Raw genomic sequence first — 27,725 nt, 5'->3', positions numbered from 1 at the left:
GGGATGCTGGCCTCTGTGGCCTTGATGGAAGATGGCCACCCCCACAGCTCGCATGAGGCACTGCTGGCCTCCGTTGATCCCCCTCTGCAGGCCTTTGCAAAGTGGCCTTTCTTCATGCATCTCGAGCAGGTCGCGTTTCTGGCTGGGCAGCGCGCCCTCGGGTGTTTCGCCTGGCCGCAGAAGAAGCAGCCGGTGGCCCGATCGCGGGGGTCCGATGTCGCAGCCGGTACCGGGGGTGGCGGTCCCGATCGGGTCCGGGACGCCGACGCTGAGGTAGGTCCCAGGGGGGGTGCTGCGGGGGGTATTGCGGTCGGGGTCGGTCCCAAGTCCCAGGGTCGCGAGTTACAGTACCTTGAATATGCCTCGAGGTCCCGATGGGCCACTTCTAGGGAGCGAGCGAGGGCTGCAGCTTTGTCCAGGTCGAGGTCCTTTGCTTCAAGTAGTCTTTGCCGTGAGTAGTCGGACCGCAGGCCTTTCACGAAGGCATCGCGGACGTTGTCTTCAGCATTTTCTGCCGCCGTTACCGCTTTAAAGTTACAGTCTCTGCCGAGTGCTTGTAGCACCCGTAAAAATTCATCCACAGGCTCTCCTGGCTGTTGCGGGCGGGATCTTAGGAGGTGTCTGGCATACATGGAATTTACCGGGCTCTGGTACTGTCGTTTCAGCCGGTTGATGGCGTCCTCGTATGTTTTAAGGTCCCGGATGAGTGCGAATACTTTAGGGCTCACTTGGGCGGTCAGAACTCTTAGCTTGGATTTCTGAGGCACGCCGGATTCTCCCAGGTAGGACTCGAAACAGCTCAGCCAGTGTTCGAAGTCGAGGGCTGAGTTTGCTGCCTGTGGGTTTAAATCCAGGTACGGTGGTCGGAGGGCTCGCAGCCAAGCCGGATGCTGTGGCTGTTGTAGCTCGGCGTCTGACGGCTGCTGTAGCTATTGTAGCTGGGCATCTGGCTGGTCTGGCTCGGTAGACATTTTAAAATTTAGCCAATAAAATTGATATACCTATCAATTCATCCAATGAAAAGCGACGAGTTAAGAAAGTAACTATAGGTTTTTATTGGCTAAATAACAGAGCCCACCCTCGTGGGTGATCGGATACAACAAGGAGGAATGCCAGCCAGTCGACTACCTTTATACCTGGGCAGGTAGGTGGAGTCATGGGCGGAGTCAGCAGTGGTCAGCCCAGGTATAACAGCGTGACAAGAGGTGACCTCGTATAGTGATACAACAGTGTGAGCAGTGCTAACCATTGAGTAACGATATAACAGTGATAACTATAGTGTAACGATAGTGAACGATAAAAGTGGTTTACCACAGATTGTTTCCTCTCCACTTTTATTTTTCTCGCATTCTAATTTATTTTTGTATTTTGTTAGGTGTGGTTGTGCAGACATCACTGGACCTTGCTGCAGCGGACATGGCAAGTACCACTGTTCCCCTCTGTCATCATCAGGCGACAGCTCAGCTCCCAGCCCATGAGGTATGTTACAGAAGGCCAGGTGTGTTTTCTTTCAAAGGGCGGATTAGTTAACTTGCCAGGAGGAGCTCGTTGCGGCTGGGACCTCTGTATTATCTCACCCACACGGTCAAAGTAGGAAAATCCCGGGCAGGTAAAGACCAGCTGGTTCATGCAGCCTTCTTCATCCCCGATTACGTCACTTCCTGCCCGCCCGCAGCCACGTAATCTCCTGGGAGAGGCCGAGAAACCAGTTTAAGACCCCAAGGCCAATTAGGGGAAAAATATCTGGCATTGTGAAGATTAATAAGCGTATCTCCGTGAATCACGGAACAATAAGCCCTCGACAGTGCATCAGCAGCAACATTATCCTTCCCCGGACGATAAACTATATCAAAATGGTAACATGCCGACTCAATCCTCCACCTCATTATTTTATCATTTTTGATCTTTCCAAAATGTTTAACATCAAACATAAAGGACACAGATTTTTGATCGGTTACCAACGTGAAATGTCGCCCCGATAAATAATGTCTCCATTTACGCAGTGCTTCTACTATTGCATATGCCTCTTTTTCTATTGAAGAATGTCTTTTTTCACTATTGTTCAAGGTACGTGAGAAAAAGGCCACAGGTCTTCCATTCTGGTTCAGAGTAGCCCCAATTGCAAAATCTGAAGCATCTGTCTCAATCACAAAGGGAACCTGCTCATCAATAGAATGCACAACTGCTCCTAAGATATCCTTTTTAAAATTATCAAAACATGTCCTGGCCTCCCATGATAGAGGATATGTCGTAACCCGAATAAGGGGCCGGATCTTCTGCGAAAAGTTTGCAATCCAATTAGAATAGTAAGAAAACAGTCCAACAACTCGTTGCAAAGCCTTAGAATTAGTAGGATAAGGTAAATCGATCAGTGGTCGCAAACGTTCTGGATCTGGTTTAATCTTATTTCCCGAGATAATATACCCCAGTAGATTTACTTCAGTAGTCGAAAAGATACACTTCTCTTTATTAAAAGTTAAACCAACTTTTCCCGCAGCTTGAAGGAATCTTTCTAAATTAGAATCATGCTCCACCCTTGATTTACCACACACCGTGATATCATCTAAATATGAAAAGGTGTCGGAGAGAGAGTTATCACTTATAAAAGCATCCATTGCCCGTTGAAAACAAGCAACACCATTAGTAACACCAAATGGTATTCGGCAAAACTGATACAGCTTTCCACCAGCCTCAAAGGCTGTATATGGTTGATCCCTCTTAACAATAGGAATCTGATGATAAGCACTCTTTAAATCAATAGTGCTAAAAAACTTATACTGAGATACTTTGTTGATAAGCTCATCAATCTTAGGCAAAGGGTACGCATCTAATTGAGTATACCTATTAATAGTTTGAGAGTATATCACCATTCGTTTCTTATGTCTCTCGTTAGTGGTGACAACTACCTGAGCCTGCCAAGGCGAACAACTAAGTTCAATGATTCCTTCCAATAAAAGACGTTGGACTTCAGAATTAATAAATTCTCTATCCTGACTGCTATACCTTCTTGACTTGGTAGCAATTGGCTTACAATCCGGCATCAAATTGGAAAAAAGTGATAATGGAGAAATGGATAAAGAAGTTAATCCACAAATGGATAAGGGTGGCTTAGTCCCTCCAAACGAAAGACTGAGAGACTCGTGTAATTTAAGCACATCATGACCAATCAAAATATCCGCACAGAGATTAGGCAAAACAGATAGGCGTATATCAGTATACGTATTACCTAGAAGAATCATTTTCACAAGGCAACAACCAGCTACTTGTGAAGTAAGGGTCGTCTGAGCCATACACACCTGATAAGTAACAGGCAAGATTTTCAAACACTTTTCCTTCACATACTGAAGACTTATAAAACTCTCGGTACTGCCCGTATCTATGAGAGCCTTCACTTCTAACCCATTAACTTGGGCCATAACTATAGCTTTGTTTAGGCCATGAGCAAATGCAGCAGAAATTGATGCAATAAACGCCCTCTCTACAGGTTGAATAGTCGCAGAAGAGGAGGTAATTGAACCTAATGATTTACAAACACGTGCATAATGACCTCTCTTTCTACATTTACTACACACAGCCTCTTGGGCAGGACACTTCAAACGAGGATGCCGGACGTTCCCACAAAAATAACACTTCTGAATCCTAGAGGCAACAGCCGCCGAAGTAGAAACTGTTTCAGAATCTAGTAAACCACTCCCATTAAGTCCACCTCATTCTTTTTCGTCCGGAACTGCCGAAACCACAGTCGCAGGTCGATTAGAAAGAACATAAGAATCCGAACTTCTCTGAGCCATATCCAATGTAGAAGCTTGCTCAAAAGCACTCTTGAGATCCAAAGTCTTATTTTCTAACAACCGCTGACGAATTGATCTAGACAGTAGTCCATTAATAAAAGCATCCCGTACCGATTCTTCTTTATATTCTTCGGCCGTCACGGCTTTATAATTACAGTTAGCACTAAGGTGCCGAAGTGCTTGTAAATAAGTATCCAAAGATTCTCCCACCTGCTGCCTACGGGCAGATAGAAGATAACGTGCAAATACCTCATTCTTTGGTTTAACAAAAATCTTCTCCAATGTAGAAATAGCCAATTCGTAAGTTTTACAGTCCAAAATATATTTATACACATCCGGAGCAATGTAGTTGATCAGCATATTCAGCTTATTCAGAGACTCTTGTTCCAACACACCCAAAAAGTTTGTAAATGTACAATACCAATGTTTCCATTTATCATCCACTCCTGCAGAATTAGGGTCAGCATTGAATCGTTCTGGTTGAAGATATCGCTCCATTCTGATAAAAAGTTAATAAATTGAAATAAGGAATAGATTTGCCTTTCTAATCTAGGCTTTATTAACTTTAAAAATCCAGTAGCACATCTTTCAACACTAGTCTCCAACCATGACCGGAGAGAACTGAATTTAAGATGGCCACCACAAATCACCTGACATCCACTACCAATGAGTTTACAGCATATATCTCAAGGTAGAAACAAACAACCAATTACAATACTTCTTACTAACACAGAGAACAACCACCCCATTCACCAATCGCAATACTTATTAAACATAGGAAATAATCACCACACGGATTCACGGAGATACGCTTATTAATCTTCACAATGCCTTATGTCATCCTGGGGTTACGAGGATGATACACTTCGTACGCAGTAAGAATTTGCCCTTTTCAGTTGAAGACGTCAAGCGGATGACTTCATCATGTTCTATCTGTGCTCGGTGTAAACCGAATTTCTTTAAGCCTCAACGAGCTCATCTTATAAAGGCTACTTCTCCTTTTGAACGTCTGAGCGTTGATTTTAAGGGGCCTCTTCTTTCAACGACTCAAAATTGCTACATATTTACTGTTGTGGATGAGTTTTCAAGGTTTCCTTTTGCTTTTCCTTGTGCAGATGTATCAGCTGCTACAGTTATCAAATGTCTGACTCAACTTTTTGTCATCTTTGGGATGCCTGCGTATATCCATTCGGATCAGGGAAGTTCTTTTATGTCTTCCCAGTTGAAGGAATACCTTCAGAGTCGGGGAATTTCTACTAGTAGAACTACCCCGTATAACCCCCAGGGTAATGGACAGTGCGAACGATACAATGGGGTGATCTGGAAGGCAGTTATGTTGGCTTTGACATCCCAGAACCTTAAGAATACACAGTGGGAAATGGTACTGCCTGATGCCCTGCATTCCATTAGATCATTGCTTTCAACGGCTACTAATGTGACCCCCCATGAAAGGCTCTTTAATTACCCACGGAGATCTACTACGGGATATTCGGTACCTTCATGGCTTACTATGCAGGGACCTGTGCTGCTTCGACGCCATGTTAGATTGTCAAAATATGATCCTTTAGTGGAGGAGGTGGAGCTGTTGGAGGCAAATTCCCAATATGCTCATATTCGATTCCAAGATGGGAAAGAAAGTACTGTTTCAATTAAAGATTTGGCTCCTTGTGGTGGCCAGCCCTCTTCTGAGGATACTAATAATAGTCACGATTCAGATAATGTGGATGTTGTTATAGATACTACGAATATTTCCAATCCTACTGCAGATAATTATACTTCTATTAGTCAGCCTTTGATGGATGTTCATGACTGTCCCAGTTTACTTCCTGATGGGATTTCCAATCCGGAAACCGTTGATAATCGGGATATGGATAGCCTTCCTGCAGAAGATACTTCGGTGTCTCCGGGTGTGGGAGGGCAAGGAATTTCACCAAGGTTAAGAAGGTCGACACGAACAAGATATCCGGTCGACCGATTGAAAATGGACTTTTAAATTGATAGTAATGTTTTAAAATTGTTGAAATATTATATTTGTATTTTAGTTGTAAATAAATTAATTATAAATTGTAAAGGTTGTTTTAGGTTGGAGCATGTTTTAAAAGGAGGGGTGAATGTGGTGATTATTTCCTATGTTTAATAAGAAGTATTGTGATTGGTGAATGGGGTGGTTGTTCTCTGTGTTAGTAAGAAGTATTGTAATTGGTTGTTTGTTTCTACCTTGAGATATATGCTGTAAACTCATTGGTAGTGGATGTCAGGTGATTTGTGGTGGCCATCTTAAATTCAGTTCTCTCCGGTCATGGTTGGAGACTGGTGTTGAAAGATGTGCTACTGGATTTTTAAAGTTAATAAAGCCTAGATTAGAAAGGCAAATCTATTCCTTATTTCTCCGGTCAACCCAAATTGAGTCGTAATTATTTGTATTTTTGGAAGAACCGAATTGGACCTGGGTGTGGAAGAAGTTAGAGGGGGTCTGAAAGGGGTGTCCGTGGAAAGATGTGGAAATGAGGGCGAGACTTTTGAATTCAGTGCATTGGGCACCAATGGTGGTCGACAGGGGCAGGAGTGATGGGTGAGCAAGACTTGGTGTGGGTCTGGATACGATGCCGCACAAAATCTGCCCGTGTGCTTTTAGATCTCCCCCCTTTTATTATTCCCGATCTCCCTGACACCTGCTGTGGTCGATAGGGTGACGTGTGGCCTATCCTTTCCTTAGCTCTATATGTCTGGCCACTGGGAAATGGATCAACACAGCTGAAAGCAGGAAGCTATCCACTTTGTGCTGCCTCACTAGCTTTTTAAAAAGAAAGGTGACCATTTAGAAGAGGTTTTGCGATAAAGCTTAGGTTGCACTATGTTGAGGTTCTGAACCTGCTTCTGTCCCTCTGCAGCTATGTCCGCCGACGAGGCCTGTATAAAAAGCTGCTCCTCGGGGCAGTGCTCAGTGTCCCGCTTACTGCCGGCGCCGTATATTACATGTCAGAAGCCCGTGACCGCAGGAGGATGAGGATTATGGTTGATGGTATTGGTCGCTTCTACAGGTGAATAATATGTTGCTTCCTTTCCTTTGCTTTTTTTTTTGGTTTGTTTCTTGTCCAGCTCTCCTCGTCTCCCCGATATCTCCTCTCCTTTCCTGAAGGCCCCGATTCTCTCTGGAGTACGGTTCCACAGGCTGAGGCTGCTCCCCGAGCGGCCAGCCCCCATTTACAAGCCTGGACAGTGAGTGTTTTCAGGCTGTTTGACTACAGGGGCCATCACGGTTGAGCCCACTGGATAAGCTGAGGCAGCACAGATCAGGTGTGGACCTCCCTGTGCGGTGCATTTATTTACTAAGCCATTACACATGCTTCTTTCATAAGTATATTTAACTTGTGCTGATGTCGATACTGTGGAGCAGATACTCAGTGAGGGGATTTTCTTCTCTCTCCTGTGCCCCCTCATGATGCAAGGCTCCACAAGTAATTATGAATGAATCTAGGTTAATTGCTGATGTACGGGGGTAACCTTTCTAGTAAAATTCCTCTATTAATTGGCGCTTGCCCAACATTAAAGCATATTCCTGTAGGGCACTGGTTACCAATATGCAGAATAATCTCAGTGAGAATGCTTGAGGAATGGAGCAAGTTTGTTACTGGTCAAATTCACCTCGCTTGTCTACACTTGCCTTTCCAGGTCCATTTACATTGGGATAAAAATCTCTACAGATTACTGGTGGACTATTAATGTTACACTACTTGGGATGGATGAGGTAAGCTTTTGCATTTTCGATTATGGTTTAATGGAGTTGCATTTCCTCCACTTCCCCTCCCCCCACCACCCAGTCTAATAGAGAAAACTTACGAGATTCCTCATTTTAAATAGTAAGGTCTAAAATCCAGGATATATACTTTTCAGGGTTTCTTTTTGCAACAAAGAAAGGCCCCTCCTGTCTCCACTTTCTCTTCACCAACACTTCAGGATCATAAAAACGATACCACAGAAGGAGACTATTCGACCCATGGGGTGCAGCGCAGATTCACCAGAAGGATGCCAGGCCTTGGAGGGATTAATTATGAGGACAGGTTGCGCAGTCTAGGCTTGTATTCCCTCGAGTATAGAAGATTAAGGGGTGATCTCATTGAGCTGTTTAAGATGATTAAGGGTTATGACAGGGTAGATAGAGAAACTATTTCCTCGAGTGGGGCAGTCCAGATCAAGGGGGTAGAACCTTAACATTAGAGCTAGGCCGTTCAGGAAGCACTTCTTCACACAAAGGGTAGTGGAAATCTGGAACACACTTTCCCCCAAAAAGCTATTGACACTCGGGATCAATTGGAGCTTTTAAAACTGAGATTGATGGATCTTTGTTAGGTAAGGGTATTAAGTGATATGAAACCAAGGCGAGTAGATGGAGTTGAGATACAGATCAGCCATGAACTAATTGATGGCGGAACAGGCTCGAAGGGCTGAAAGGCCTCCTCCTGTTCCTATGTTCCTATTGGGCCTGTGCTGGTGCTAGCTCTTCGATTGGAGCTATCTACTCGAATCCCTTTTCCCCGCCCTTTGTGGCGTCATCTTCCTTTTCAAATACCTATCTAATTCTCTTTTAAGTGATGATATAGTCTCTGTCACCACATGTAGTAAAATAATCTGGCCCAGAATTTCCTGGATTGCTCTTGTGCCGTCATTTATGCTGGTTTCTATCTTAGTCTGGTGAAGGTTTGTTGCTCGTGTCTTACCCTGTGAATACACAGAGGGAGTACTCAGAAGATTACTTTTCTGTGATCATCCTCAAGTCCATTTCTATCTTATGTGGGTTTCACCTCTTCTCTGACTGCTCTTTTACTTTTGCGTTAGTGAATGAATTTTTTTTATTGGCCCAGAAATTCGGGTCGGGGGCTTCCCGCTAGTGCAAGCCCCCGACCTGCACTTACCTTGCGCGCCGACAGTTGAGCTCTAGGGCCCCGTGGAATTCCGCTCCGGGGCCTGGCCCAGCTACCGGCGAGCTGTGCTTGCGTGTCCCAGGGGCGTAGTTAGTGCGATGTGTCCCCTGGGATCACGTGAGCCATGGGCAGCCAATTGGAGGAGGGAAAAGCCCATTCATAAGATTGACAGGAAGACCTGTGAAAACTTATGAATACTACGGGCCTCAAAATAACAGTAAACCTTCAAATAAATTTTTAAAAAACATCACACTTTTTAAATAAACTATAAATTACATTAACTATTTTAAACAATAATTTAAATTTTTGAAAAAAATAATTTTATAAAAAGACAGGGCTAAAAATAAACTTACCTTGCTTTAAAGTATTTAAAAATAATAAACCTGTGGAAAAAATGTTTTAATTTTAATTAATTGGCCACTTACCTTGTAAAAAGCAGGCCTTACGCCTGCTTTTTAAATGTGTAAATCCTGCAGGCTTAACCTCGTGTGAAAACCTGCAAAAAAAAACCTAAGTTCAAAGCGCACGCGCAGCCTCCCCTGCACGCGCGTTCGACCTCTGAACCCCTTCGTTCAGAGGGTCGGAAGTGCCCGTTTCCCGCGCATACGCAGTGCATGCAGGAAACCGGCATTTCCATTCGGCCTACGGGTGAGTACCCCGTGCGTACTCACCCGTGGAGAGCCGAATTTCTGGGCCATTGTTGTTTATAGCCTCAGCTGCGATTCTATTCTTAAACTAGTTTATTTCTTTGCCCCTCTCGTTACTCTTTTAACATGTTTCTGCATTTTCTTGTATTCATCCCAGTGAATCACTTCCCCTTTTTTATTCCGGGACTGTTCCCAGTTATTTGTGAAAGTAATATTGTTCTCACTGCCAGGAACCAGTTGACCTGAGTTTTCCTGATGAGGAACCTCCTTTATCAAACACTGGAAGTATGCCAGAGAACATTATTCTACATCCCCAATCTTTGAGTTTTGCGTTAATCCTTGTTTTATTGACTTTTAAGGCTGCTATATTATATCCACCTACATGTCACTGGCTCCCTTCCACTTGGCTTCCCTTCAGTATCGCATCTATCAATATTTACTGTCCTTGCTCCAGGTGGCGGCTCATCTTAACCAAGGTTCAGTGGTAGCACTGTCACCTCTCAGTCAGAAGCCCCACTCCAGAAACCTGTGTACATGATCCAGGCTGACACTCCCTGTGCAGTACTGATGAGTGCCGCACTGTCGGAGGTGCCGTTTTTCAGACGAGATGTTAAACCGAGGCCCCGTCTGCCCTCTCAGGTGGATGTAAAAGATCCCACGGCACTATTTTGAAGAAGAGCAGGGGAGTTCTCCCCGGTGTCCTGGGCCAATATTTATCCTTCAATCAACATCACTGAAACAGATTATCTGGTCATTATCACATTGCTGTTTGTGGGAGCTTGCTGTGCACAAGTTGGCTGCTGCATTTTCTGCATTACAACAGTGACAACACTTCAAAATATTTAATTGGCTTTTGGACCTCCTGAGGTCGTGAAAGGCTTTATATAAATGCAAGTCTTTTTTTCCTTTATGAAGGAATATTCTTGCTGCACACATGGCTATCTGAGCAAAGCATCACCACAACTGCAGCCTCTCTGATCTGCAAACTGCATTGATATCCTGGCTGAAGCCTCTTGTTTTCTAATTGCTTTATCTTCTAGGACCTGTTTTTTTTCTGCATTGTTGGACAGTAACTGGTTTCTGTTCACCACTGCTGTAATCTCTGGGATATCTTCACAGGGTTTCCTCCCTTTTTAACAACTTTAATCCATCCAGTATCCCCATTTCTTTGCCTTCCCTCCTCCACACATGTCTCCATATCATGACAACTCCGTTCCTGATTGTACTGGCCATATCTCTTATGTCCACCTGAGGGGGCAGACGGGGCCTCAGTTTAACGTCTCATCTGAAAGACGGCACCTCCGACAGTGCAGCGCTCCCTCAGCACTGCCCTGGAGTGTGAGCCTGGATTATGTGCTCAAGTCTCTGGAGCGAGACTTGAACCCACGACCTTCGGACTCCGAATCGAGAGAGCCGCCCATTGAGCCAAGGCTGACACTAAGGGCTCGACTTTCCAAGCCCCGAGGAGGCGGGCATGGAGGCGGGACAGCACGTAAAATCAGAGAAATTGGGGGCGGATGGCAAACTCCCCGCCCCCATCCCGCCTCCGTGCCCTTTTGTCAGGAGGCGGGACGATGTGCAGCTTCAGGTCCTGTCTCTTGGAGGTGGGAAAGGCCTTTAATCCTTTTAACTGCCTGTTAACAGGTAGTTAACAGGCAGAAATAGGGATTAGTGCCATTTTACCTTCACAGGTGAAGGCTTCCCGACCTCGGAGAACCCCGTCGGGGTGGAGGAGGTCTGCGGCGGTCAGAGGCACCTGGAAGTAAGGTGTAGAGGTGAGTGATGGATGCAAGTGTGGAGTGATACGTATGCAAGGTGAGTGATAAGTTTAAAAAAGTGTTCACTTACCTTTTTTTACTTCTGTAGCCTTTAGCCGTGCTGGATCGGGAGAGCGGACATCCTCCTTGTCAATTTCAGGTAATGGCTGATGGACCCTCCGATCCATCAGACATCTGAAATTTACTTTTTTACAATGTTTTTTCAGTCCTCACCACAAAAACGAATCAAACTCAAGAGAATGTCAGTGTTTGACAGCTTCACAGAGCTGTCATTTCTTCTTTCAAGAAGTCTTGACAGACAGCACATCTGACGTTGACGTGATCTGTCAGTGACTTCTTCCCTAATTGGCTTGCTGAGCCCGCCAGGCAATCAAGCTCAATCAGGGGAAAATCCCTCTGGTCAGGCGAGGATGGAGGTGGCACATTGACACGACAAGCAGCAGTCCTGCCTCCAAGTCGCCTCCATTGACAAAATCCAGCCCTCAGTGTCAATTAAGCCATTTAATTAGCATGCTCACTAAGAGCTCCGAGGTCAAGCACTTTCCATTATAAAGGAAGCTAAATGTAAAAGTCTGCGATTGGAAGATTTATGTTTTTTTTTGGTGTCTGCTCCACAAGAGAGCGTGTGGTGATCTGTTATCAGTGTTGTGTTCTTCTTGGATCCTGTCAGAACAGCCCGGACTACATAGCCAAAATGTCCGCCTGCCACCAGCGAGGGGCGGACCTCCTTGTGGAGGGCGCTATTAAGAACTCGGGATTGTACATCAAGCTGGGACAGGGACTATGTGCCTTCAATCACCTGCTCCCGCCAGAGTACACCAACACTCTACGAATCCTAGAGGACAAGGCCATCAACAGGAAGTATAAGGAGGTACGTCTGTTCGTGTTTCTCTTTGTGAATTATGTTCTCATCAAAGGTAGTGCTGGGAACACTTGGCACTTCATGCCCCCAGCATTGGTATTGGGCACCCTCGGGTCAGGTACAGCATGGTTAGGTGCAGAATACAGCTCCCTCTCTACTCTACACCAGAATGTTCCAGAGCTCCAACCTCAAACAAACAGAATCCCAATGCACCAATCTGCCGATTTCCATTCATGTAACTTCCCCAAGTCAGAGTGTTTGTTAGTCTCAAATTGGAGACTGCTTCGTGCTGGGCACCAAGAACCGGCTCGCGACCGTCAAAATTCATCTGACCTAAGCCCCTTGGAACCAGCAGAGATATAAGACCCCTGACCAGACTGGATCTGCACCAGATCTGAATGTGACCCATTGCACCACCCATTCTCCGTGCTGGATCTGCACCAGATCTGAATCTGACCCATTGCACCACCCATTCTCCGTGCTGGATCTGCACCAGATCTGAATCTGACCCATTGCACCACCCATTCTCCGTGCTGGATCTGCACCAGATCTGAATCTGACCCATTGCACCACCCATTCTCGGTGCTGGATCTGCACCAGATCTGAATCTGACCCATTGCACCACCCATTCTCCGTGCTGGATCTGCACCAGATCTGAATCTGACCCATTGCACCACCCATTCTCCGTGCTGGATCTGCACCAGATCTGAATCTGACCCATTGCACCACCCATTCTCGGTGCTGGATCTGCACCAGATCTGAATCTGACCCATTGCACCAACCATTCTCCGTGCTGGATCTGCACCAGATCCGAATCTGACCCATTGCACCACCCATTCTCCGTGCTGGATCTGCACCAGATCCGAATCTGACCCATTGCACCACCCATTCTCCGTGCTGGATCTGCACCAGATCCGAATCTGACCCATTGCACCACCCATTCTCCGTGCTGGATCTGCACCAGATCCGAATCTGACCCATTGCACCACCCATTCTCCGTGCTGGATCTGCACCAGATCTGAATCTGACCCATTGCACCACCCATTCTCGGTGCTGGATCTGCACCAGATCCGAATCTGACCCATTGCACCACCCATTCTCCGTGCTGGATCTGCACCAGATCCGAATCTGACCCATTGCACCACCCATTCTCCGTGCTGGATCTGCACCAGATCCGAATCTGACCCATTGCACCACCCATTCTCCGTGCTGGATCTGCACCAGATCTGAATCTGACCCATTGCACCACCCATTCTCGGTGCTGGATCTGCACCAGATCTGAATCTGACCCATTGCACCACCCATTCTCCGTGCTGGATCTGCACCAGATCTGAATCTGACCCATTGCACCACCCAATCTCCCCTCAGAGATCAAAGGCAGCTCTTTCTCCAAGCTATTTCTTTGCAGTAAATGTATATATAAAACACTGTGTAAATGTCTCTTCCTGACATTGCCAGGTCGATGCAATGTTCCTTGAAGATTTTCACACCACTCCGGAGAAGATGTTCAAACACTTCGACCAGGAGCCATTCGCAGCTGCCAGTCTATCTCAGGTCCACAAGGCGGAGCTGTATGACGGGACACCTGTGGCTGTTAAAGTAGGTACAGTCAGCTGCACTGATAACCGAGACGGGTATCTGATGCGCTATCATAAAAGACTGAGAGTTAGAAGAGTAACCAAAGGCTTTTATTAACAACAGAATGGAGGTCTGCCTCGAGTGGTCGACCGGTCCAGGATACCAAGGGCTGGGGAGCAGTCACCTTTATACTAGGACCTGTGGGAGGAGTCAGCCGAGGCATGTCCAGGCATGTACACAGTGGAATACAAACAGGAATACAAACAGTGGTTTACCACAGTATCATTGACCAATCTTGGACCACAAAATCATCGACGGAGCAGTTAATGACAAAAAATAAATATTGCAATCGGCTTCAAATTTCTAATCATTTCACCTCATTATCTCCTCTCAAATCTACCTGGTGAAATCATTGCTGAGCTTAACAGTTCCATTTATAGGAACATAGGCACAGGAGGAGGCCATTCAGCCCTGCGAACCTGTTCTGCCATTTAATGAGAGCATGGCTGATCTGTATCTTAACACCATCCACCTGCCTTGGCTCCTTTTATAGCAAAGATCTCTCGCTCTCAGATTTAAAATTATTAATTGAGCTAGCAGCTATTGCTTTTTGCTGGAGAGAGTTCCACACTTCTACCACCCGTTGCGTGAAGAAGTGTTTCCTAACCTCGCTCCTGAACGGCCTGGCTCTGATTTTAAGGTTATGTCCCCTTGTCCTGGACTCCCCCCACCAGCGGGAAAAGTTTCTCTCTCTAAAAAGGGCAAAAGCAGGAACTAAGTGTCGCAAAACATCTTTGAAAGTTCTCTATCTGAATGCACGTAGCATTCGTAACAAAATAGACGAGTTAATGGCACAAATAACTACATATGGGTATGATCTTGTGGCCATTACAGAAACATGGCTGCAGGGTGACCATGCCTGGGAATTAAACATACCAGGTTATTTAACGATCAGGAAGGACAGGCAGGAAGGAAGGGGAGGTGGGGTGGCTATGTTAATAAAGGAAGGAATCACTGTAATACAGAGAAATTATATTGGGTCAAAAGATCAGGATAATGAAACAGTTTGGGTGGAGATAAGGAATAATAAGGGAAAAAAAACACTAGTGGGCGTAGTCTATAGGCCTCCGAACAGTTGCAACTCTGTTGGACGGAGTATCAATCAGGAAATAGTTGAGGCTTGTAATAAGGGAACATCTATAATTATGGGGGATTTTAACTATCATATTAATTGGACAAATCAAATTGGGCAGGGCTGCCTTGAGGATGAGTTCATTGAGTGTATTAGGGATGGGTTTCTTGAGCAGTATGTAACTGAACCGACCAGGGGGCAAGCAACCTTAGATCTGGTCCTGTGTAACGAGACGGGATTAATTTAAAATGTCCTAGTAAAGGATCCCCTTGGAATGAGTGACCATAACATGGTTGAATTCCATATTCAATTAGAGGGTGAGAAGGTTGGATCTCAAACAAGCGTGCTAAGCTTGAATAAAGGAGACTATGAAGGTATGAGAGCAGAATGGAGTAGAGTGGATTGGGAAAATAGATTAAAGGGTAAGACGATACATGAGCAGTGGTGTACATTTAAGGAGTTATTTTACAACTTCCAAAAAAAATATATTCCACTGAGAAGAAAAGGGTGTAAAAGAAAAGACAGCCATCCGTGGCTAAGTAAAGAAATTAAGGATAGTATTCGACTAAAAACAAGGGCATATAAGGTAGCCAAATCTAGTGGGAGGATAGAGGATTGGGAAAACTTTAAAAGACAGCAAAAAATAACAAAAAGATTGATTACGAAAGGGAAGTTTGATTATGAAAGTAAATTAGCAAAAAATATAAAAACAGATAGTAAGAGTTTTTATAGTTATATAAAAAGAAAAAGGGTGGTTAAAGTAAATGTTGGTCCCTTAGAGGATGAGACCGGGAAATTAATGGTGGGAAATATGGAGATGGCAAAAACACTGAATGAATATTTTGTATCAGTCTTTACAGTCGAGGACACTAAGACTATCCCAACACTGGACAAACAGGGGGCTATGGGGGGGGAGGAGCTAAACACGATCAAAATCACTAAGGAAGTGGTACTCGGTAAAATAATGGGAGTCGAGGCGGATAAATCACCTGGACCAGATGGCTTACATCCTAGGGTCTTGAGGGAAGTGGCGGTAGGGATTGTGGATGCATTGGTAATAATTTTCCAAAACTCCCTGGACTCGGCAAAGGTCCCGGCAGACTGGAAAACTGCTAATGTAACACCCTTATTTAAAAAGGGCAGTAGACAGAAGGCTGGAAACTATAGACCGGTTAGCCTAACATCTGTGGTAGGTAAAATTTTGGAGTCCATTATTAAGGAGACAGTAACAGGACATTTGGACAATCATAATTTAATAGGACAAAGTCAGCATGGTTTTATGAAGGGGAAGTCATGTTTGACAAATTTGCTGGAGTTCTTTGAGGAAGTAACATATAGGGTGGATAAAGGGGAACCAGTGGACGTAGTGTATTTAGACTTCCAAAAGGCATTTGACAAGGTGCCACACAAAAGATTATTGCTTAAGATAAAAAATCACAGGATTGGGGGTAATATTCTGGCATGGATAGAGGATTGGCTATCTAACAGAAGGCAGAGAGTTGGGATAAATGGTTCATTCTCAGACTGGCAATCAGTAACTAGTGGTGTTCTGCAGGGGTCAGTGCTGGGTCCCCAACTCTTTACAATCTCTAAACGATTTGGAGGAGGGGACCGAGTGTAACATATCAAAGTTTGCAGATGATACTGAGATGGGGGGGAAAGTAGTGAGTGAGGAGGACATAAAAAACCTGCAAGGGGACATAGACAGGCTAAGTAAGTGGGCAGAGATTTGGCAGATGGAATACAATACTGGAAAGTGTGAGGTTATGCACTTTGGCAGGAAAAATCGTAGAGCAAGTTATTATCTTAATGGCAAGAAACTGGAAAGTACTGAAGTACAAAGGGATCTGGGGGTCCTGCTGCACGAAACTCAAAAGGTTAGTATACAGGTGCAGCAAGTGATTAAGAAGGCCAATGGAATGTTGGCTTTCATTGCTAGGGGGATAGAATATAAAAATAGGGAGGTATTGCTTCAGTTGTACAAGGTATTGGTGAGACCGCACCTGGAATACTGCATACAGTTTTGGTGTCCATACTTAAGAAAAGACATACTTGCTCTCGAGTCAGTACAAAGAAGGTTCACTCGGTTAATCCCGGGGATGAGGGGATGGACATATGAGGAGAGGTTGAGTAGATTGGGACTCTACTCATTGGAGTTCAGAAGAATGAGAGGCGATCTTATTGAAACATATAAGATTGTGAAGGGTTTGGATCGGGTGGATGCGGGGAGGATGTTCCCGATGATGGGTGAAACTAGAACTAGGGGGCATAGTCTTAGAATAAGGGGCTGCTCTTTCAAAACTGAGATGAGGAGGAACTACTTCACTCGGAGGGTGGTAGGTCCATGGAATATGCTGCCCCAAAAAGCTGTAGAAGCTACATCATTACATAAATTTAAAACAGAAATAGACAGTGTCCTAGAAGTAAAGGGAATTAAGGGTTATGGGGAGCGGGCAGGAATTTGGACATGAGTCTAGGTTCGGATTGGTCGTGGCCCTGTGGGTAGCGGAGCAGGCCCAGGGGCCATGTAGCCTGATCCTGCTCCTATTTCGTGTGTCTAATTCTGTTAGATTCAGGAGATGGTTCTGTGATAGTAGATTGGCGGTTAGGATCAGATCAGCCATGATCTTATTGAATGGTGGAGCAGGCTCGAGGGGCCGATTGGCCTACTCCTGCTCCTATTTCCTATGTTCTTATGTTCTACCCCATCAATTCCTTTCAGAATTCTAAAAACCTCAATCAAATCACCCCTTAACCTTCTCTATTCCAGGGAATACAAGCCTAGTTTGTGTAATCTCTCCTTGTAATCCAACCCTTGGATCCCTGCTAATATTCTGGTGACTTCACTGCATTCCTTCCAAGGCCAATACAGGAGACTTTGTGATATCCGGCACCGACGGGACCGAGCTGTTGCCGATCTATCAAAACTGCCGGACATACCAGCGTTAATGTTGAAGCATACGGAGATTTGCAGCTCTGTATCTGGCAACAAACACTGTTGCTTAGCAACAGCTTCAAACAGTCGGCCCGTACCTTGGAAGCGTCTCTGTAGCTTAGCAACAGCTTCAGAGAGACTTTGCAGAGCCTGACTGTTGGGGAATAAAAAGCCACGAGAAGGAAAAAAACCTAACAAAACGGCTCCTGATTTCTGCCAATAGATCGAGGTTTCCGGACATACACCCTCCGGATAAACCAAAGTCTCCTGTATACCCTTTCTAAGGTGTGGTGCCCAGAACTGTACACAGTACTCCAGATGTGATCTAACCGCGGCTGTGTTTAGCTGTAGCAAAACCTCCTCCCCTTTATATTCTAGCCCTCTAGTTATAAAGCCTTTTCGATTAATTTTTGTACCTGACTACTACATTTTAGTGATCTGTGTACTAAATTTATGATGAGATGGATCAGCTCTCTTTAAGATCCCTACTGTAGGTACAGTAGCCAGCGGCTGTTACAGACAGCATAGTCTCTTCACCCATGCTTGGGGGGGCATGTTTAAATAGGCAGCTCGAACGTGCTTTGGAATTGGTGTCTGACTATGCGTGTCAACGTGACAACAGCCCGCATTCCTCCAGCGCTCATTCCATACTGAGATATCCCAGAGCACATTACAGGGCAGTGGATAGGGAGGGGACCCTGCAACACTGAGTGGGGGGGAGGGCAAGGGGGAAGAGAAAGAAGGTTGAGATGAAGTAAAGAAGTGATACATTTTGGTAGAAAGAATGAGGAGATGAAATATAAACTAAAGGGTACAATAATAAAGGGGGTGCATGAACAGAGAGACCTGGGGGTATATGTGCACAAATCGTTGAAGGTGGCAGGGCAGGTTGAGAAAGCGATTAACAAAGCATTTGGGATCCTGGGCTTCATAAATAGAGGCATAGAGTACAAAAGCAAGGAAATTATGATGAACCTTTATAAAACACTGGTTCGGCCCCAACTGGAGTACTGTTTCCAATTCTGGGCACCGCACTTTAGGAAGGATGTGAAGGCCTTAGAGAGGGTGCAGAAAAGATTTATGAGAATGGTTCCAGGGATGAGGGGCTTCAGTTACGTGGATAGACTGGAGAAGCTGGGGTTGTTCTCCTTAGAGCAGAGAAGGTTGAGAGGGGATTTGATCGAAGTGCTCAAAATCACGAGGGGTGTAGATAGAGAGAAACTGTTCCCATTGGCAGAAGGGTCAAGAACCAGAGGACACAGATTCAAGGTGATTGGCCAAAGGCGACATGAGGAAAAACGTTTTTACGCAGCGAGTGGTTAGGATCTGGAATGCACTGCCTGAAAGGGTGGTGGAGGCAGATTCAATCATGGCTTTCAAAAGGGAGTTGGATAAGTACCTGAGGGAAAAACATTTGCTGGGCTACGGGGAAAGGGCGGGGGAGTGGGTCTAGCTGAAGTGCTCTTGCAGAGAGCCAGCATGGGCTCGACGGGCCGAATGGCCTCCTTCTGTGCTGTAACCATTCTATGAACTTGTGTTTCGACAGCGCCTTTCATGACCTTGGGACGTCCCGAAGCGCTTCGCAGCCAGTGGGGTTTCTTTTTGAAGTACAGGCTCGAGCATTGCTCCCTCCACCCCGCCCCCCCCCCCCCCCCTGAGCCTTTCAGTCGCTGATCTGAGCTGCTGTGCTTTTCCGGCATTTTCGGTTCATAAAATAGCGCTAGCAGATCTCGAGTGGCGATGCTAGCGGTGAGTTGTAGGATGTGGTGTACAATCAGTGTACGTTACACAGGAAAGGCGGACAGGTCGGAGTTGGCGACCAGCAGTGGCAGTTGGGAAGAATGTTGAGATGTGCCTGGAGAAAAAGTTTTGTGTGTTTTTAAAAAAATTTAGATATGATTCACAATTGAAAAAGCATGATGTTTACATCACAGGCACATTTACACCACAGGCACATTTGAAGTGTGACGCACGCTATGCACACGAGTTACATAAGAACATAAGAAACAGGAGCAGGAGTAGGCCAATCGGCCCCTCGAGCCTGCTCCGCCATTCAATAAGATCATGGCTGATCTGATCCTAACCGCCAATCTACTATCACAGAACCATCTCCTGAATCTAACAGAATTAGACACACGAAATAGGAGCAGGATCAGGCTACACGGCCCCTGGGCCATGACCAATCCGAACTTAGACTCATGTCCAAATTCCTGTCCGCTCCCCATAACCCTTAATTCCCTTCTAGGAAACTGTCTATTTCTGTTTTAAATTTATGTAATGATGTAGCTTCTACAGCTTTTTGGGGCAGCATATTCCATGGACCTACCACCCTCTGAGTGAAGTAGTTCCTCCTCATCTCAGTTTTGAAAGAGCAGCCCCTTATTCTAAGACTATGCCCCCTAGTTCTAGTTTCACCCATCATCGGGAACATCCTCCCCGCATCCACCCGATCCAACCCCTTCACAATCTTATATGTTTCAATAAGATCGCCTCTCATTCTTCTGAACTCCAATGAGTAGAGTCCCAATCTATTCAACCTCTCCTCGTATGTCCATCCCCTCATCCCCGGGATTAACCGAGTGAACCTTCTTTGTACTGACTCGAGAGCAAGTATGTCTTTTCTTAAGTATGGACACCAAAACTGTATGCAGTATTCCAGGTGCGGTCTCACCAATACCTTGTACAACTGAAGCAATACCTCCCTATTTTTATATTCTATCCCCCTAGCAATGAAAGCCAACATTCCATTGGCCTTCTTAATCACTTGCTGCACCTGCATACTAACCTTTTGAGTTTCGTGCAGCAGGACCCCCAGATCCCTTTGTACTTCAGTACTTTCCAGTTTCTTGCCATTAAGATAATAACTTGCTCTACGATTTTTCCTGCCAAAGTGCATAACCTCACACTTTCCAGTATTGTATTCCATCTGCCAAATCTCTGCCCACTTACTTAGCCTGTCTATGTCCCCTTGCAGGTTTTTTATGTCCTCCTCACTCACTACTTTCCCTCCCATCTTAGTATCATCTGCAAACTTTGATATGTTACACTCGGTCCCCTCCTCCAAATCGTTAATATAGATTGTAAAGAGTTGGGGACCCAGCACTGACCTCTGTGGAACACCACTAGTTACTGATTGCCAGTCCGAGAATGAACCATTTATCCCAACTCTCTGCCTTCTGTTAGATAGCCAATCCTCTATCCATGCCAGATTATTACCCCCAATCCTGTGATTTTTTATCTTGAGCAATAATCTTTTGTGTGGCACCTTGTCAGATGCCTTTTGGAAGTCTAAATACACTACGTCCACTGGTTCCCCTTTATCCACCCTATATGTTACTTCCTCAAAGAACTCCAGCAAATTTGTCAAACATGACTTCCCCTTCATAAAACCATGCTGACTTTGTCCTATTAAATTATGATTATCCAAATGTCCTGTTACTGTCTCCTTAATAATGGACTCCAATATTTTACCTACCACAGATGTTAGGCTAACCGGTCTATAGTTTCCAGCCTTCTGTCTACTGCCCTTTTTAAAAAAGGGCGTTACATTAGCAGTTTTCCAGTCTGCCAGGACCTTTGCTGAGTCCAGGGAGTTTTGGAAAATTATTACCAATGCATCCACAATCCCTACCGCCACTTCCCTCAAGACCCTAGGATGTAAGCCATCAGGTCCAGGTGATTTATCCGCCTCGACTCCCATTATTTTACCGAGTACCACTTCCTTAGTGATTTTGATCGTGTTTAGCTCCTCCACCCCCCCACCCCCCGCCATAGCCCCCTGTTTGTCCAGTGTTGGGATATTCTTAGTGTCTTCTACTGTAAAGACTGATACAAAATATTCATTCAGTGTTTTTGCCATCTCCATATTTCCCACCATTAATTTCCCGGTCTCATCCTCTAAGGGACCAACATTTACTTTCGCCACCCTTTTTCTTTTTATATAACTATAAAAACTCTTACTATCTGTTTTTATATTTTTTGCTAATTTACTTTCATAATCTATCTTCCCTTTCTTAATCAATCTTTTTGTTATTTTTTGCTGTCTTTTAAAGTTTTCCCAATCCTCTATCCTCCCACTAGATTTGGCTACCTTATATGCCCTTGTTTTTAGTCGAATACTATCCTTAATTTCTTTACTTAGCCATGGATGGCTGTCTTTTCTTTTACACCCTTTTCTTCTCAGTGGAATATATATTTTTTGGAAGTTGTAAAATAACTCCTTAAATGTACACCACTGCTCATGTATCGTCTTACCCTTTAATCTATTTTCCCAATCCACTCTACTCAATTCCGCTCTCATACCTTCATAGTCTCCTTTATTCAAGCTTAGCATGCTTGTTTGAGATTCAACCTTCTCACCCTCTAATTGAATATGGAATTCAACCATTCCAAGGGGATCCTTTACTAGGACATTTTTAATTAATCCTGTCTCGTTACACAGGACCAGATCTAAGGTTGCTTGCCCCCTGGTCGGTTCAGTTACATACTGCTCAAGAAACCCATCCCTAATACACTCAATGAACTCATCCTCAAGGCAGCCCTGCCCAATTTGATTTGTCCAATTAATATGATAGTTAAAATCCCCCATAATTATAGATGCTCCCTTATTACAAGCCTCAACTATTTCCTGATTGATACTCCGTCCAACAGAGTTGCAACTGTCCGGAGGCCTATAGACTACGCCCACTAGTGTTTTTTTCCCCTTATTATTCCTTACTTCCACCCAAACTGCTATATACTCTGATACCCTGAGCAACTCGGCTTAAAAGAAAGAAAGACTTGCATTTATATAGCGCCTTTCATGACCTCGGGACCTCTCAAAGCGCTTTACAGCCAATGAAGAACTTTTGAAGTGTAGTCACTGTTATAATGTAGGAAATGCGGAAGCCAATTTGCACACAGCACAATCTCACACATGGCAATATGATAATGACCAGTTAATCTGTTTTTGTTATGTTGGTTGAGGGATAAATATTGGCCAGGACACCGGGGAGAACGCCCCTGCTTTTACTTTGAATAGTGCCGTGGAATCTTTTACGTCCACCTGAGAGCGCAGACGGGGCCTCGGATTAATGTCTCATTTGAAAGACGGCACCTCTGACACTACAGAGCTCCCTCAGTACTGTCCCTCCGACAGTGCGGCGCTCCCTCAGTACTGCCCCTCCGACAGTGCGGCGCTCCCTCAGTACTGCCCCTCCGACAGTGCGGCGCTCCCTCAGTACTGCCCCTCCGACAGTGCGGCGCTCCCTCAGTACTGCCCCTCCGACAGTGCGGCGCTCCCTCAGTACTGCCCCTCCGACAGTGCGGCGCTCCCTCAGTACTGCCCCTCCGACAGTGCGGCGCTCCCTCAGTACTGCCCCTCCGACAGTGCGGCGCTCCCTCAGTACTGCACTGGAGTCTCAGCCTGGATTATGTGCTCAAGTCTCTGGAGTGGGGTTTGATCTCACAACCTTCTGACTCCGAGGCTAATTTCTTACTCGAAGCCATCGAGATCATTAAACATGTCACTCTGCTTGTCAACTTACAGCTCGATTACAATTTAACTCCTCCTCCTGCTCCAGGTGCAGTTCATAGATCTACGGGACCGGTTTGATGGAGACATCATGACACTGGAGTTCCTCTTGAGCCTAGTTCAGTTGATGCATCCAAAGTTTGCATTCCGCTGGGTCCTCCAAGTAAGTGCTCTATGTCCTAACAGAAAGTTTGGAATACTGATTGGAGCATGATACTTTCTCGTTCATTCTGTCCCATTTAGTACAGCAAGTGTCTATGATGGTGTGACTATTTAAAAAAGAAACCGAGAGGGTGTCAGTCAGTTTTGTGCCCCATTCGTTTCCCAGTCCATTGAGAAGTATCTCTACTCCTAAAGGGATATATACAGATGAGATGCAGGAAACTGGGCGCAATTGTGCAGGTCCTCACTTCAGCCCTTGACTGTATGTTTAATCCTCAAAACAGGCAGCGTCTTAAATTGCTTGTATCACTTCATCTTGGAATAAGTGTTCTTCAAAATGTATTTAGACCAGCTAGCCAGTTCAGATACCCAAAGGAAAGACTTGTATTTCGATAGCGCATTTCACAACCTCAGGAAGTCCCAAAGCGCTTTACAGCCAATGAACTACATTTTGAAGTGTAGTCGCTGTTGTAATGCGGGAAATGCGGCAACCAAGTTGCGCGCAGCAAGATCCCACAAACAGCAATGAGATATTGACCAGATAATTAGTGTTTTAGTGATGTTGATTGAGAGACAAATATTGGCCAGGACACCGGGGATAACTCCCCTGCTCTTCTGCAGAATAGTGCCATGGGATGTTTTGCGTCCACCTGAGGGGGCAGACGGCGGCCTCGGTTTAACGTCTCATCCGAAAGACGACATATAAAGAAAGACTTGCATTTCTATAGCGCCTTTCACGACCACCGGACGTCCTAAAGCACTTCACAACCAATGAAGTACTTTTGGAGTGTAGTCACTGTTGTAATGTAGGAAACGTGGCAACCAATTTGCGCACAGCAAGCTCCCACAAACAGCAATGTGATAATGAACCCGATAATCTGTTTTAGTGATGTTGATTGAGGGATAAATATTGGCCAGGACACTGGGGATAACTCCCCCGCTCTTGTTTGAAATAGTGCCATGGGATCTTTTACATCCACCTGAGAGGGCAGGTGGGGCCTCGGTTCTTATCCAAAAGACTGCATATCCGACAATGCAGTACTCGCTCGGTACTGCACTCGAGTGTCCGCCTAGATTATGTGCTCAAGTCTCGAGTGGGACGCAAACCTTCAACCTTCTGACTCAGACGTGAGAGTGCTACCAACTGAGTCGTGGCTGACACTGGCACATCAAACCTGGTGCCACGTAAATAAATGAGTTAATGCTCCTGTGAAGCGCCTGGGGGCATTTTACTATGTTGAAGGCGCTATGTAAATGCGACTTGTTGTTGAGCAGCCGAACGTCAAACTTGCGTGGTCAAGTTTATCTTCTACACGCTAGATGGCTGTTCATTTGGATGGATGCAGTGTCGAGTCAGGAACCCTCTGCCCCAGATGATTCTTTATTTCTGAACTGTCCCAAAAGCCTTGTCCCTCTTACACTCACTGTATATTATATTTTGTTAATATAGCAGGTTTATGGTTTTTTTTTACACACTGAGTTATCTTTGTAGACTGAGTACTCGGTTATATCTGAGCAACTCTCCTTTTCGAGCTTTATATCTTTAATCTTTCCATGTACGATAACAACCCTACGCAGCTCTCTCCCTCGCCCAGAGTGTGCAGGCAAATTGTAGCATCGCCTACTGTTGTCCAAGCTGCGATCAGCTAACTCCCGGATCACACCTGGGGCTAGCTGCTCTGGCTCAATGTGTGTTTTTTATTCACTCATTTCCCATCCCTAATTGCCCTTGAGACGAGCCACCTTCTTGACAACTGAGTGGCTTGCTCGGCCATGTCAGAGTCTGGAGGGTCTGGAGTCACACATAGGCCAGACCAGGTAAGGACGGCAGATTTCCTTCCCTAAAGGACATTAGTGAACCAGATGGGTTTTTCCGACAATCCGGTAGTTTAAATTTAGATTTGAACTTGTGTCTCTGGATCATTAGTCCAGGCCTCTGGTTTACTAGTCCAGTAACATAACCACTATGCTACTGCTCCCATGTTGCAGCAGGCTGTACCTTTACTCGCTAAACCAACAGGGAAATTAATGAAATGTAAAATATAAATGATAATGGGTATGTAAGGACTGTCAGTAACAGATGAGGAGCTTCAGATAGCATTGTAAACAGCAAGGGGCATTTGTAGCTTTTACTGTGCATATAACACAGACAAGACTCACTAGGACATGTTTTACGTTAACAAAATATAATGTACAGCTGAGCTCCAAGAAATGGAAAATCTGGCCGAGGAGTTAAACAGCAACTGGTTGGCAGGAACAAGAGTCACCGACGACTTAAAGTGGGAGCGGATTGGCTGGCCATTCACGGTGATGTCTTAACTGAAGTGATGCAACGCCAAGATCAGCAATGGCGGAACAGGCCTACTGCTGTTCCTGTGCCATGTGACTCTTAGGGTATATACGGTTAATATGGTGATGCATAGATTGCCTTGTACATGTTCCTGTATGTGCCGTACTCCACAGGACCTGAAGGGGACGCTAGCCCAGGAACTGGACTTTGAGAATGAAGGTCGGAACGCGGAGCGCTGTGCAAAAGACCTCAGTCACTTCAAATATATTGTCATTCCCAAGGTGTACTGGGAGCAGACCAGCAAGGTGAGGCCAAAGAGTATGTTCTGGCTGTGTGTGTTGAAATATGCCTCTATCATTAAAATTTAATGAAGGCTGTTATTGATAGCTGTACGATCACCTTGATGGTCGACTGCTGACAACTCTACGTTTGTGGGAGTTCTCCCTCTCTCCTAACACTACATGTCTGTCTCTCTCTCTCTCTCTCTCTCTCTCTCCCCACCCCCAAGGCTACAGATTGTCGTCTCTCTTCCATAAGAGCAAGGTCTAACTACAGGTTCAACTCCTAGTTGTACAACAGTGTAGAGCTATGTTACGGATTTCTTTGTGCACTAAGAGCTCTCTCCATTATATGTGAAGGACTCTCCTTTGGCCCCTGTCCGATCTCGGATCGAGCTGCCAGGTGGATTTGTGCCAAGAGACGAGTGTGTTGCAGGGAGGGAGGTTCTGACATTGGGCCAGTAGCTTTGGATTCGAGATGGCTCCATTGCCTGGAGGCTGGATCTGAGGACGTTCACTCGTGCATCCAGGTTTGTTGTCCACCATGAATGGGTGGGATAGAAGCCAGTAGGTGCTGTGGTCATTCATGAGAAGCTCTTGGAACCTGCTGGCTGCCTAATGAGGGCGATAAGCAAGTCTCTTTGGGGTTGAGGTGGCTCCAAGATGGCATGCACGGCGGTAGAAGATTGAAAACAGGTCTGCTCTTTCTGAGGTGCAGCCAGAGCTTGTTTCTTGTTCCGGAATGTGGCAGATGCTGGCAAAACTATATTCATTTCCCAACATAATTTATTACAAAGGGAGTGGAGTATAAGAGTGAAGAAGTCTTAGTGCAATTATATAGGGCCTTGAGACCACATCTGGAGTACTGTGTACAGTTTTGGTCTCCTTACGTAAGGAAGGATATACTTGCAATGAAGGTTCACCAGACTGATTCCTGGGATGGGGGATTGCCCTATGAGGAGAGATTGAGGAGACTAGGCCTATATTCTCTAGAGTTTAGAAGAATGAGAGGTGATCTCATTGAAACATAAAATTCTTACAGGGCTTGACAGGGTAGATGCAGGGAGGATGTTTTCCCTGGCTGGGGAGTCTAGAACCAGGGGTCACAGTCTCAGAATAAGGGGTCGGCCATTTAGGACTGAGATGATCACTTATAGGGTGGTGATTCTTTGGAATTCTCTACCCCAGAGAGCTGTGGAGGCTCAGTCGTTGAGTATATTCAAGACAGATTGATAAATTTTTGGATATTAAGGGAATCAAGGGATATGGGGATAGTGCAGGAAGGTGGAGTTGAGGTAGAAGATCTTATTGAATGGCGGAGCAGGCTTGAAGGGCCAATGGCCTCCTGCTCCTATTTCTTATGTTCTATTTGTCCAGAATGATTGACCTCGGGTAGTCTTAAATGGCTTAACAGCCAATGAAGTATTTTTGAAGTGTAGTCACTGTTGTAATGTAGGAAACGTATCAGCCAGTTAGCGCACAGCAAGCTTCCACAAATGGCAATGTGATGATCTGTTTTAGTGATGTTAGTTGAGTAATAAATATTGGCCAGGACACCGGGGAGAACTCTCCTTCTTTGAAAAATACTCTCAGCATTTTAGCTGTTGATGATTGATTGGCCAGCCTGCATCATAATGGGAACCAGAGGGGTACTACTGAATCTGCTTCCTCCAGCCTTTCAGGCAGTGCGTTCCAGATCACAACTCGCCAAGGAAAAAAAAACTTCTCATCTCCCTCCTTTTTTCCCCCCAATTATCTTCAGTCTGTGCCCTGTGGTTACTGACCCACCTGCCAGTGGAAACAGTTTCTCCCTAGCCACTCGATCAAAACCCATGATA

At 45.3% G+C, this 27,725-nt stretch overlaps 1 protein-coding gene across 2 annotated transcripts in view; it reads left to right on the top strand.

Moving 5' to 3' along the window:
* adck5 (aarF domain containing kinase 5) overlaps positions 1 to 27,725 on the top strand; it is a 69,928-nt gene that overhangs the window by 13,460 nt on the left and 28,743 nt on the right. Inside the window, exons 2-8 of one of the 2 annotated variants that reach the window (XM_085987324.1) lie at positions 1,376 to 1,479; positions 6,683 to 6,832; positions 7,464 to 7,539; positions 11,809 to 12,009; positions 13,459 to 13,599; positions 23,207 to 23,320; positions 25,783 to 25,914. In XM_085987324.1, the coding sequence (XP_085843450.1) occupies positions 1,376 to 1,479; positions 6,683 to 6,832; positions 7,464 to 7,539; positions 11,809 to 12,009; positions 13,459 to 13,599; positions 23,207 to 23,320; positions 25,783 to 25,914 (918 nt within the window). The remainder of the gene's footprint in view (positions 1 to 1,375; positions 1,480 to 6,682; positions 6,833 to 7,463; positions 7,540 to 11,808; positions 12,010 to 13,458; positions 13,600 to 23,206; positions 23,321 to 25,782; positions 25,915 to 27,725) is intronic. The other variant, XM_085987325.1, reaches the window with a different exon arrangement.

Source organism: Somniosus microcephalus, chromosome 5 (genome assembly GCF_052327205.1).
Source record: "Somniosus microcephalus isolate GS21.2 chromosome 5, FLI_Smic_1.0, whole genome shotgun sequence".
Lineage (NCBI taxonomy): Eukaryota > Metazoa > Chordata > Chondrichthyes > Squaliformes > Somniosidae > Somniosus > Somniosus microcephalus.
This window is presented reverse-complemented; position numbering and strand designations above follow the sequence as displayed.